Here is a 13,805-nt window from a genome sequence, read left to right on the forward strand (position 1 = left end):
CTATGATGAAACTGTATGTTGCTCACTCTGTATGTAATTTCATGACTTTTAGGCACATTACAGCCATAATTTGGCATTGCAATTTATTTTAAAGGTTGGATATAGTCCATTCAATACATAAAATCTCAATGGAAGTTATTTCAAGTTGACCTGTTTTTTTGTCCCTATACAAGCTTCAAGAGAGGGGAGACAGTTATCAAAATGATAAACTTAACTGTAATGTGAGCAGATAATGTTGATTATTTGTTTTTGCACACACTTACTATTCTGCCCTGTCGTATTTCTGTCAGGCCAAAGATTTATGGTTTGGCCAAAGAGGAGGTGGTCTCACCCTGACAGGAAGCAGGTGTAACCACCGTTGTCTGGTCAGCGGCCACTGGGAGGCAGCTCATACACACACACACACACACACACACACACACACACACACACACACACACACACACACACACACACACACACACACACACACACACTTATGGACATACACAACCACACATGTCTCCTGGGGTCTCCCTTAAAGCTACAAACCCTCAGCTCACAACACTGACCCGCACTGACCAGGAACCATGACAAGTTAAGGTCAGACACGAGTGGATGTTTGAGTTTACTCCCAGGACTTCATCAAGCACCAACCCTTTCATAATGTACTTAATCCTCTAAATGAAACCCCAAATAAAGATTATGGGTTTAGTTATAGGATCCAGGTTAACTGATGGGTGCTAGTCAGCAACAGTAAATATATACAAACTGTGGTAGAAGAAATAAAATAAAAACAATGTTAAGCAGATTCATTTTTACTTCATCATCTATACTGCACAATATCTACAATATCACACCAAAAAGACACCTGTAATATACAGTCTATTCAAAATCAAAGTCATCAAACTAAAAACTAAACTAGGGAAAAGGTACACACCAAATCTGTATTCATGATTAAAAATAGAATTACTGATTCATACAGATGTTTATCTCAACGGTTCATCATGGACGACCATGACGATGGAAATGAGTAGAGGATCAAAGCGATGGTGAAGATTATAGCTGCAATTTGGGAAGCACTCGTGATGCAGTTTCATATCTGATAACAGCAGAAATAAACTATTTGTATCTTTAAAAGTCAGCAAAATACAGGGAGCTGACGGCAAGTTCTCCATTCAAAGGTGGACACATCCAAACTGAAGGATTATTGCAGTGAAACAGTGACACATTTTCCTTCTCACTGGAGAACTAGTAACCTTGTGCAATTATTGCTAAAAATGCTGAGCCATGGTGGAAAACAGAGATGAATCCCTTTGTCAAACTGCAGAACTTGATGGTCTCTGAGCTTACGCTGTTGTCGTTTCATATGGCTGCTGAGTGTCGCGGAGCAACAGCTGGTGGGATTTACAGCATACAAAACAAAACAACAAAACTGTGCTTCAACTGAATGACCGACTTCACGAAAATTGCAATTTTACCTCCATGAGTGACACACAGTAAGCCTGCAGTATCCCCAAGTCGGAAACTTTCAAACAATGCAATTATCCCCACTTGACTCAGAGGTAAACAACATAAGAGAGGCTGTAGTAGTGTAGTTTTAAGGGCGTGCAGGGTGGGTTAAATACGCTGTGTGCTTGGACTGGCTCTTGCTGTCAATCAGAAGCAGCTGGTTATTTCTGTGGTGAGAAATCATCTCGTCGAGAGTGGTGAAAATCTGAGAGAGACAGAGAGAGAAAGATAAAGGGAGGGAGGTGATCAAATGAAAAACCTGAAATTCTTACTAAACTGCCGTCCTTTCAAGAGCTCTCTTTGTCTTCTTCTTCTCCATCTCCTTCCTGTCTCTCCTAACCTGCCTTATTTGCCCTCACCTCTTCGTTCTTCTTGCCCTCTTTTCCGAGGGCGTAGCCTTGTGTCTCCCCCAGGAAGCGGATGGGAATATTGTACACTTTCTGCTGGTAGAGCACAGCGAGGGTGTACGGCTGGCGGCCGTTCTGGGCCGAACTGTGTCGGATGAGGAAGGCGCCGTCCTGCAACAGAGAAAAAGAGCGGAGAACCAGGGCAATCTGAGAATCTGAGCCAAACTGACACGAAGAGAAGGAAATAAAAAAGGGATGGAGAGAAAAAGTTTGGGCGGCTGTGATATGAGAATGAAGGCCAAAAGAAAATAGAGTAAGTTAAATGAAAGTGAGGGATGGATTAATAATTGAGGGAAGGTAAAAGGCTGCAGAGTATCATTTAGATTAAGTCAACAAAAAGGGGAAAAAAACAGTCATGGAAGCCCTGAACGTGTCTGACGCAAGTTTGGCTTTTTTTTGGGTTTCGGGTTTGCGTGTCAAGCACAGAAAAACTCTGCGAGTTTCTGCATTGTCTGTGCAACACCCTTGCCTGAAGCCCTGGTGCTTTAATCGGAAATAAAAAACTATTTGCGGTTGAAGTAACACTCCCATCACTAGCTGTTAATTCACCATGAAGCGAAACATTAGACTAATTGTTTTACCTTGTTGACCCTCTGTAAGAGTTCCTCAGCTGTCTTTCTGTTGCAGTCTCCAGCAAACCATCCTTTGCCCTGGGATATGACATATAGTAAATATATCAATAACGGCGCTTTGAGCCAGTGTTTAACAGTGGTGTATTTAAGTTTTTAAGCTTCTTGTACTTTACTTGATGCTACTTTTATGCTACTTTATACATGTACTTCACTATAATTTAGTTAAATATTTAACTTTTTTTCGCCACGACATTTATCTGACAGCTATAGTTACTTTTCAAATTAAGACTGTACATTAAACATCGTATGTATGTACTGTACATGTACACGAACATTGAACATGTATATACACACACAGATCAATTATTCTATTATTTTATTTTATTTGTTACTTATTTCTGATGTATAGGTATTCGTTAACTAAATTCCCTTGTGTTGTTGTGTCTAATTGAATTTACCCTATGGATCGATAAAGGTACATTTTACCTGATCTTATCTTATCTTATGTCCTAACAGTCTTACTACTCTTGTGGCCCTTGTGGGGTCCTGACCCCTAGGTTGGGAACCACTGGATTAAACTACCAAACTGTATATACATAAAGTAGTTCAAAACTAATGTACAATAAAATGTTACTTACAAAATAATGCATCAGTATTAAAAATCAAATAATTTAATATATGATAACATTTCAGTCTCTAGGTGCCAAGTACTATTACTTTTGATACTTTATGAACTTTTTGCCGATAATATTTCTGAACTTTTCCTTAAGTGCACTTCTGAATGCAGGACTGCTACTTGCAATGGAATATTTTTACGCTGTTGTACCAGTACTTTTACTTGAGTAAAGGTACTTCTTCCACCACCGGTGCTTAACATGTCATGTTAGATTTTCTGTGATAGACACCATACCTCATTCCCAGATTGTTTGGTTGCCCTCATTCCACCAATGGAGGCTTAAAACAAAGAGAAAACATTTTATTTGACAAGTGCAGGGTTAGGGAAATCCATATATTAGCAGACAGATGGTTTAAAAAAAGTAAAGTATGTTCCATGTAATATTAGGATTACATTAAGTGAAGAATCTAAGCAGACCCCAAATGATCACACTCATGAATCAGGATTTTTTTTTTAAAAACTCTTTTTGAAAAGTGTGAGCTTACCCACGGGCTTAGTTCCTGCCATAGGATGATTTGCAGGGCTAGAATAAAGACAGCAAGGCTTATGTTATACACTGAATTTAATTCTGATGTATGCATGCACTTGCTGATGGGTCAACTGCAAAAACAAGCTGGAAATGAATGTAAATCATTGCAGTTTTACCACTTTTAACTAATCTTTCATCCGTCTAAGAAACCTCTACAACTTATTTGTATTAGTCACCTCTTACCTGGGTTTAGCTTCCTTCAAGTTTGCTGGAAGAGGGGGCTTAGCACTGGGAGTTGGCGGAGGGAGTTTAGTGGGAAATGTGGCACGTCTCACTTCAACTGAAGGAGCTATAGAGGCAAGATATTCACCCTTCATCATCATCATGATCAAAATCATTTCTTTCGGATGTGGTTTGCACTGATATTTCATCAGTTTTACTGAGTAAATAAGATGTGGTCTTTACCTGTTTTTACCTCATTCAAGGAAGGCAAGAATGAATTCTGAAAGGGAGACAATAAATGTTACTGCTGCGCCATACTGACAAGCTGAGCTTAATTTCCTACATAGGAAATGGAAATGCAGAGTAAAAATAAAAACTTTCGAATTCAGCTTTTATCTTGACAGTCTTAAACTTTAAATTAGGACAGAGCTTAAGCTTAAGGAAATAATAAGACTAAGCACTGAGATGAATAGACAGACTCACAGACTTTGCTCTGGGAACAGGAGGCTTCATCCTGCAGATAGAGAGAATCTTAATTTTCATTGCATGCTTAGGGCCAGGAATTTACTGTATAATGCCACCACTATATTTACCACATCTACATTTTTCTGAGAAAACAAAGCGGCATCATTGTCTGATGGGACATGGACTATGAAGCTATGCGGACTGATTATATCACGGGTTATTTCACATTTAGTGCATATCGCCTTGTTCTGGTCAGGCAGTGGGATGAAAGCAGCTTTGACTCAGGGTGAGGTGCGCTTACATGGGCATGGGAGATGGTACAAGGGCTGCCTTGGGAGATGGAGGCATCCTCATCAGCCCACGCGGGGCAGGAGCACAAGCTGAGCAGGAAGAAGGGAGATCCTCATTTTTATTCATTCTTTCCCTCATCTTGAAATGAAATCTGGTTATCTTGTCATTTGAACATTTTGAAGTAGTTCAAGACACTGTTGCCGTTGCACGATCCCTCCCTCATCAAACACTGTTCATATTTTCCCTTTACATCTCAAAGCAAGTTTCTTGTGAAGGGAGACTCAACCTACCTGCTGTTGGTTCTAAATACAGGTCATCATTATCTTCCTGAAACACAAAACCACAAATATTGTCACATCACGATAGAGCATAGGAGCATGATTATCAATATACCTGGTGAGTATAATATACCAGTTGGCTAAGCATTCCTAGTCAGTCTTGTATCAGTTGACTGACATGAGCTGTTTTATTCGTGCTTGGCAATGACTGGCTCATTCACAGCCATGTGGCTGGAAACATCCAATCACATTCGTGCAGGTGTACAGTACAGCCATGATATGCTCGTCCCATGGCCATTTGGTGCCTGTTCCTAATGTATTTAGTGTTTGGTTTTGGGGGAGAAGTTCTCTTGTTGCTGATCAGATTCTTTGAGAGTTCCCTCTTAGATCAGAGCCTTTTCCGCAAACTGTTTAACCGTTTGCTATAAATTACTGAATTCCTCGGTGTAAGTGTCTCTGACTGAATTAATGTCAAATGGTCTTATAGGCCCTGCAATAGGTATCAGGTTGTGCTGTCATAAATCTACCGCATAGCGTAAATATATTGTCCTTGAATCCCTCCCTCACCCGAGCAAACAGATAATCGACTGCCTAACTAGGCCTCACTTCTGCATTCTATGGGCGAATTATGAAACAACGGGCCCCTGGGCACAAGACATGTTTTAGGTTCCCCCTCGCACCTCCTACATTGGAGCAAGACCCTCAGCATGAAAGAGATGCTGTCTGTAGTCATTTTACGCCTTTTTCAGTGACATTTCACAGGAGTATTCTGCAGTATTTAGTTCGCACTGGTGATGAAGAGAGGCTGTCTAACACTCAGACAGCCTAACACTGCACAGATATTATACAAGATACTACAAAAGACAATACAAAATATTATAGTAAAACATTAAAAAAAACCTGAGTTGCAGGATCTAATTTTCTTAAAGCTGCTGGTTTGATTTGAATTGTTAAACTAGTTTTACTGTATTTTAATGAAATGTTACAGTAGCCTCAGTGCTGTGCAGCTGTAATATGAAGGAAAGAAGAAAAACAAATATCTGATTGGAATTTGTTGACAGATATTGAATTTTAAAAGACAAAAAACGAAAACAACAACAACAACAACAACAACAAACACGATCGGGGCATCCTACTTTAACCGGAGCTCTGTGTCTTTTCAACAAAAAAGTCAGAAAATAGTCACTTCAAACAGATGCCCTGACCCCTTGGGCCTTTGAGCCTGTGCCCGGTAGATCCGTTCACTAATCCATGCGTGATTGGCCCAACTGGCTTGATAAGCAGTTTCATCTGAATGCAATGGCCTGCACAGTTGTCCAGCCACCATCCCTGCTTATCTGGTTCCACTAGTTTTACAAATAGCCACTAATGAGCAACCCCCTCTGGTATTAGACACTTTTCCACACATGGGTCATGTCCCTTGACCTGTGTTACAAAAAAAAAAAATTAAAAACAACAATGAAGCTAGCGAATTAAACTCACCTGTTCTTCATTTGGATCCAGATACACATCTAAAATGCAGAGAGAAAATAGTGGCAGTGATCTGTGTTGTGGCCTCTAGTGGTGGGGAAAGGTCTCAAAAATTGTTTATTATTGACTACAATATGAAAAGGAATTAAAAGTGCTCGCATTCAAACACAGTAAACCAGAGAATGAATCACCTATTCAGTCACTTAATTAATTAACTATTTAAAGGAGTAATCTGAAAGTTGCTAATTTTTTCACAATACAACACCAGCGGTGGAACGTAACTAAATACATTTCCTGAAATACTGTACTAAAGTATAATTTTGAGGTAGTCCCACAACTTACTTGAGTCCATTTTCTGCTACTGTATACTTCTACTCCACTATAGTTCAAAGGCAAATATTGTATTTTTTACTGCACTACATTCATATGATATCTAGTTATTTTATAGATTCTGATTAATAATATAACATATGAACAATGAACAAATACATTAATGTATATTATTATAGGTTAAGATAAGACACAAGCTACTTAAAACTAATTAAAATGAGCCGCACCTTTACTAGCTACATAATTAAAGTGATGTACACATCAATGCATCAATAATAATAACCTGATAATCTAATATACATTATGTAGAAATGGCCAGTCATGCATAATGAGTATTCTTACTTTTGTTAAGCTACTTTAAAAGTGTTTTGATGCTACTAATTCTGTAATTTTACTTAAGTAAAATTATGAAAGCAGTATTTTTACTTGTATTAAATTTCTTCACTGCGGTATTACTACTTTTACTTAAGTAAAAGTTCTGAGTACTTCTTCCACCACTCGTTATAACATTCATTTATACATAATTTCCAGTTTTCTAGTGTTGTCTTCTTAACTACGGTTGGTTAGACTGGTTAGGAAAAGATTGAGGTATTCAGGAATTTGTAATATAGAGATGTCTCCGGGCATTGCAAGGAAAAAAACAAGCAGAGAATCTCAGGCTGACCTTTGACCTGAAATTTGGATAACTGGGCAAAGCCAGAGGTTGTAGAAATAATCGTCTCCTCAGGTGAGATGAAATGACTGGAAGCCTCATCTTTTAAATTTCATAATTCTGGCAACACATTTAGTGCAAAATGGCGTTTGCAGATGACTTTGCAAACGGTTTGCTAATGAAGGTGAGTTTCTGAGGCACCCAAGTTGCACCTCAGTGGCAGTACAGTAGGTGGCTCTCCTGTCTGTTTCTGCTGCTTCACTTCAGGCAACTGGGCAATTCTGGTTGTGTTTATTGGTGCTGGAAACAATGAACACAATATTTCTTCGCTGTGCACTTTGGCATTTTTCCAGGGAAAGATAAGACAACAGGTGGGCAGCAACAGCAAATGTAAAATCTTTTGTGGCGTGGGTTTATCAAATGACTGTATTTCTGTAAATAGCACATGACTAATAAAACAAATAGTAAGACATTTACATTCCTCTCAGTCATTTACAGTCTGGTGAATTACTTCTTTGAAAGGCTTATTTGTGTGTGATTACTGCACCTTCCTCTGTGCTGGGTGCTGGGACTGGAGCAGGAACAGAGCGGACCGGTGGAGGAGGCATCATCTTGTTTCTCCCAGGTTTCTCGTTTCTGTCTATCTCAGGTGCTGGGAGGTAGAAGGATGTCGTCGTATCACATCGAAGGAAAGGGTTAAAGAGTTGAACAGTTATACAATAAATGAGCAAAATCAGCAAATGCACTGTTTGTGTAGCTGCAGATGAATAGAGATGAATGACCCACGTTTCTTGGTGTTGGGTTCGTAGCAGAAAACCTCAGCGCGTTGTAGAGGTTTCTGAATGACAGAAATGAGATCATATAATCAAGACAAATGCAACATCTTAAAACACTCTTGAGATGTCTTGACAGATGCAGAGAAACTCAGACAAGCTACCGAGGGTTTTCCCAGCCTGGGTGGAGGAGCAGCCTGCCTCTGTGGAACGGCAGGACTGGACGTCCTCTCTGCAAAAAAGTAGCATCAGTTAACAGAATTTTAGGGAAAAGCTTAGTTTTATATTGTCCTATGTATCTATGCTGAACAGATCTTTTAACTGTTTATACCCCAACCCTATTTGCTGTAGGAACTCAGTGCAGTGCTGTTACCCAGATAAACATTCTCCTCCACTTGTCTCTGTGGGACTTTCATAGCCGGACGCTCACAAGGAGGTGCTTCGTACATGTCACCTTCCTCATCATCCTGCCATAAGAAAATATGAATACGAAATTTCTTTAAAGGTGCATTCATGTGCATGTTAAGAAAGAGTTATTACTACATTAATTCTGAGACGTTAGTATGCGTGTTTCAGTGAGACCATAGCTAAAAGGACTGGAAGCCCTATGTCTGCATTCTACAGTATATTGTGCACAGCAGTGTAAAATTGTCTAGGAAATCTGCTGTGTCTCTTTGTAGTCATTTGGTGTCTTTTTGTAGTCTTTTTGTGTCTCTTTGTTCTCATTTGGTGCCCTTTGTAGTCTTTTGAGTGTTTTTATAGTTCTTTTGTGTCTTTTTGTAGTTGTTTTGCATCTCTTTGTGTTTTTTTTGTTGCTCTTTGTAATTCAGTTGAGTCTCCAACAAGAAATGTTAAGAGAAACCACTTGGGCCCCTGGGCCTGTGCCCAGTAGGCCCATTCAGCAATCCATCCATGGGGAAATGTGGTGAAACATCATAAGAATGAGATAAAGATGTTCAAAAATGCAACGTGTAGTGCCTTTAGTAATATGTGGATAAAACCTATAACACAGCACAGAGTCAGGAACTTGTTGTCTTTCTACTTACAAACTCATCCTGTGGCCACCCAAACCCTGCCTTGTTATCTGAAACAGATTAAAATTAAGACACCAATAGACAATATAGTCTGTGATCGAGTGACGAAACAAAGACAGGATGAATTCAAATAATTCCCTTTCACTCTAAGGTGCGGTTAAATCTCACCTGTCCTTCTCGGTGGAGCTGGAGGTCCACTGTGTCTGAGGGAAAGAGGAGAGGTGAGATGCTGCAGTGGCATTTTATTTCATGTATAATATATTAACAGCAAAACTAATGAAGTTTTACTAATAGTAACTATACGTACAGGTTCTTCAGTTTTCCAAAGAAGCTCTGAAAAACACAGAAACCTCAGATTCAGAGATTTAACAGAGATAAACACTCTAAGCTGCATACCTGGCTGGTAATCATTTAGTTTGAGTAAATAGCAGTCTTTGCCTGCATTTTGGGGAGGGTCATATAATAACAATAGAGCTTTATTTGCTGCAGAAGTGGATTTACTTCAGAAAAAAAAAAAAAAACACCAAAAGTTACGTGAAACCTTATCAGAGTATAATGCAGTCATAAAAGCAGATATAAGGACATTTTAAGCATTTATTAATGTATCTGACAATAACTCCTCCTATCTTGTGAGACTTCCCCAAACTACTTTAAGTAGTTAAAATGGGCTCCAACTTAACTGGCTATAATTAGAATCAGCTTTACTGACCATTTTATTTATTTATTTATTTATTTGCAGGAATTTGACTCCAGTTTCTAGTAGCTCTTGCCATGTATATACAAAAAAATTGAAATAATACATATAAAAACATCAATCAACAAACATATACAATATATATATAAAAAAAAAAACTCTAGGTTATAAAGAGATATAACAACAGTGCAAATGTAGATGTAAATAGTTCAGGAATAAATATTAAATTGGTTAATTTAATAGGGTATTTTCAATATATACAGTAGGTGGTTATGTATAGAATACATGTATACATGTCTATGTACAGTATGTACATCCTGCTTAGTTTTATATTGTGACATAATCATAACATTAAAATAATGTTTACATGTAATAATCAAACAAAAGTAATATACTTTATAAAATAATATAATAATATACACAAACCATTCACAAGTGAGTTGTAAAGCTGTTTATATATGTAAATGTGTTTTAAATTTGTTATATATAATATTATAATATTATCGAACACACACACACACACACACACACACACACACACACACACACACACACACACACACACACACACACACACATATATATATAATTCAAGCATTCGATAACAGTTTCGACACCAGTTTGGGGAGGATTTTTAGTTATTGTTTATATTATAGTTGTTGACTAATACATCACTAAACAGATGGCAGATTCAGATTAATGCATGTAATACAACATGTCATCAACAAACCGATTATGATGTATTATTATACGTTTATATAAGATAAGACTTTTGACCACGAGGGGGGAAATTCACAAGCTCTCCAGCAGTATATAAAGTTAATAAAATTAGCCCCACCTTTATCAGCTGCAACATTAAAGTGATGTGCACATTAATGCATTAATCATTATGATGCAATTATATAATATATATGTTTCTGAAATTGGCCATTTCTGCCTGATGAACACTTTTACTCTTGGTACTCTAAGTATATTTTAAAGCCAATACTTTCATACATTTACTTAAGTAAAAATTTTGAGTGCAGGGCTTTTACATGTAACAGAGTCTTTAGACACTGCTGTCTACTTTTACTTAAGTAAAATATCCAAATACTTCTTCCACCGCTGATTATTTGTTTACATATTACTAATACATTTCAAAAGGGAGGGTAGAATTTCAGTATTCTCATAGTAACTCGTTTTGCCTTTGTGAATCTTATCTTTATCTTAGCTCTCTGAGTTTTGTTTGACGCTGCAGTTTATTTCGAAATCAATGCTGTTTCGAAGCAGAAACTCTAACATTAACAGTTAAATCACAGAAAAGTAAATTTGCGGGGATGTGACTGAGGTTAGCAGGAGGAGGCAGAGATAAACACACAACACAAGAGAAATCAGGAAGTGGAGCAATAGTAGCTCTGTTTTCCCACAGTGCCAGGCAGCCACGGAGGAAGTGTTGTGATGTAAAGTAAATGATTATAGACAGACAGAAAGGGAGACAGGGAGGAACTGCATAGTTTCTATCTCTCACACACACACTGGCAGACCAAATGTCAGAAAACAGTTGATTTTCTGTTTATAAATGAGGAGGCGGTCAGAGGTGATAAAAGAGAACTACGCTAGTGTTCTGCTATTTATGAACTTTATCTCACACAGTAACTCCAAAAATATCTACATTTCAAGGTCACGTCAAGTTAGATTGACAGTGTTCTGCTCTGTCTCAACCACTGCGTTGAACTGCCGCCGGCTGTACCTTCCTTCTGATGGGAAATTTAAAAAAAGAAAAAAAAAAAAAAAAGAAAACACCTGTATAGTCTCAGTGAAAAAAGTTGTAATTGGCTCAGAGAGCGAACAGGAGGAAAGAGGAAAAAGTCATGTAGCCATGACGTGAAATCTGATGCAAACAAGGACAAGGCACACCTGCCTGTCTGAGTAGTGAGACATTCAAATGCTTCGCTAGTCAGACAATAGAAATAGTGTATCTGTGTTATCACAAGCAATTATATTAGATATGAATAAAAATGAACCAGCTACTGTACTATAATTTAAAATTTTTATGCCCCACAGACCTTCAGATACTATATGTGCTGAATATCAGTTATTAAACTAACTCCACAAGCAAGTGCCATGAAAGTACTGACTCAAATTAGATATTTGTCAGTTTTTGGTTAGGGGCAAAGTTGACCAAACAAAGACTGTGTTCACACTGTCAATTCTTCCTTTTTCCACAATAGCTTTAGCGTATTCACACATCACAAATCTTACCTCTATTTTTTTTTTTTTACTGTTTGTTTTCAGCATGTGAACATTCAGGGAAATCTTCTGACCACAAAACGTTTATCTGCATAAACTCTTAGCACTAGTTGAAGGGACACTGACCACCTATCAGACCGGAAAAAAAAAAGTTGTGTACCCGAAACCTATCTGAGAATACTTGTACCTGTACATCTAACCTGTAGGTAGATGTCACTAATACACAATATCTGTGTGGTGTAGGTTTGATGTTACCAAATAGGGTAGATAGTGAAAACTCTATGAGCAACCATGTCATGTTCAGATTTCACTGTAAAATAAAATACAAAATTCTCTGTGATGCACAGGAGTCTCTGAGAAATCCGGGAACACACAGAATGAAAACTGTACAAAAAGATCACCACCAACATTAAAAGTGAAAATAAACAGAGAGACTCCTCTCAGAGTCAGACTCAGAGTGTTTTTTTTGTTCTCAGATAAGTTTATTTTTCCCTGCCTGAAACATTGCAGACTGAACCCCTGCACCATCTGTGCACATCTGAACAACAGCACAGACTGCTGCATGGTCATGTTTACTGAAAAGGAGTCAGAAATGTATTATGAGAAAGTGACACCACATGCAGGAAAGGTAACTAGATTTGGAATAAGAACATAGCTCAAATTCCACAACAAACTAAATATGAAGCATGACATGCTACTTACAAGTATGTTGTGAAGTGACACTATTTGGTCTACCTTAAACAAATAATGCAAATGCGGGATGTCTGTAGTGGTTTTGCTTGGTTTGCCAATTTATTTGAATTTGATATCCACAAAATGTTAAAACTTTAACATCTGTGACCAAAAAAAAAAACCAGACACTGCTTAATCTAAATCTTACACAAAACTTCAAAAGAGGGATCTCAGATATCAAAAATAACACTTTTATCAATTTCATAATCAAAAACCTAGTAAATTACACTGAAAAATATTTGATCAAAATCAAATAAATTAAACGTAGTCAGCTAAGAACCGGACAGGTTAAAGAAAGTTTGACAAACTTGACAAAGCTTTCATCTAACAAACCTTGACAAACCTTTCAGAGAACTTTAACATTACTGATGCCTATGGTTGTGTTTACTTTCAGGTCTGCAAACACTATTTAACTGTTTGTCTTCACACTCCCACACAATCACAACTATTAACAGTGTAGGTGCCATTATAGCTTTCCCCAATTCAGAGCTCCAAAAGCAAAAATGCTGAAATAAGTAACTGCATGGAAGATTTACAGAGTATTCAGTTGCACCAACAATAAAACAACACCTGCTCGCTTCCTTCTAACTTTACTTTAAGGTTATCGGACAGTACCCAAAACATGTACCAAAATATGACACAAATAAAACTGTACTTTACCATTGTCATGATTTTGGGTTGATTCTCACAGCTCAAGTCAAGAAGAATTGTCTTGGTTACGGTTGTTGGACACAACTGGTTTTAAAGATTGAAAGTGAGCGATACAGAGAGAATGTGAAGAACAGCTCTAACTGATCTCATTTGCATTTCCTACATGTGTCAGACAGCTTCACCTCCTGCTGTCTGCCACAGCTCAAACATGGCTGCAAATGTCCCTGCTGAAAAATGGTCATATAACCAATTGCATTTAATATTGTTTGCTTCAACCGGTAAATAACACCTCCTTTGCATTCCACCTGCCATCAAAAGGGGAAAATTAGTTATTAACTTTTGACTCACACACACGACACCAATGAAGAT

At 37.9% G+C, this 13,805-nt stretch overlaps 1 protein-coding gene across 1 annotated transcript; it reads right to left on the reverse strand.

The window, feature by feature from the left end:
• Positions 1 to 500: 500 nt before the first annotated feature.
• Positions 501 to 13,544, reverse strand: si:dkeyp-117b11.1 (B-cell linker protein). Its single transcript, XM_040155813.1, has 19 exons — positions 13,446 to 13,544; positions 9,438 to 9,463; positions 9,299 to 9,333; positions 9,143 to 9,180; positions 8,470 to 8,563; positions 8,261 to 8,328; positions 8,110 to 8,161; positions 7,871 to 7,975; positions 6,354 to 6,382; positions 4,884 to 4,920; positions 4,604 to 4,682; positions 4,321 to 4,351; positions 4,081 to 4,117; positions 3,859 to 3,964; positions 3,632 to 3,669; positions 3,381 to 3,424; positions 2,480 to 2,548; positions 1,851 to 2,009; positions 501 to 1,696 (listed from the first exon to the last, which is right to left on the reverse strand). The coding sequence occupies exons 1-19, from the start codon at positions 13,452 to 13,454 to the stop codon at positions 1,580 to 1,582; spliced, it is 1,173 nt and encodes a 390-aa protein (XP_040011747.1). The 5' UTR covers positions 13,455 to 13,544; the 3' UTR covers positions 501 to 1,579.
• Positions 13,545 to 13,805: the final 261 nt, after the last annotated feature.

This window comes from Xiphias gladius, chromosome 19, assembly GCF_016859285.1.
Source record: "Xiphias gladius isolate SHS-SW01 ecotype Sanya breed wild chromosome 19, ASM1685928v1, whole genome shotgun sequence".
Taxonomy (NCBI): domain Eukaryota; kingdom Metazoa; phylum Chordata; class Actinopteri; order Istiophoriformes; family Xiphiidae; genus Xiphias; species Xiphias gladius.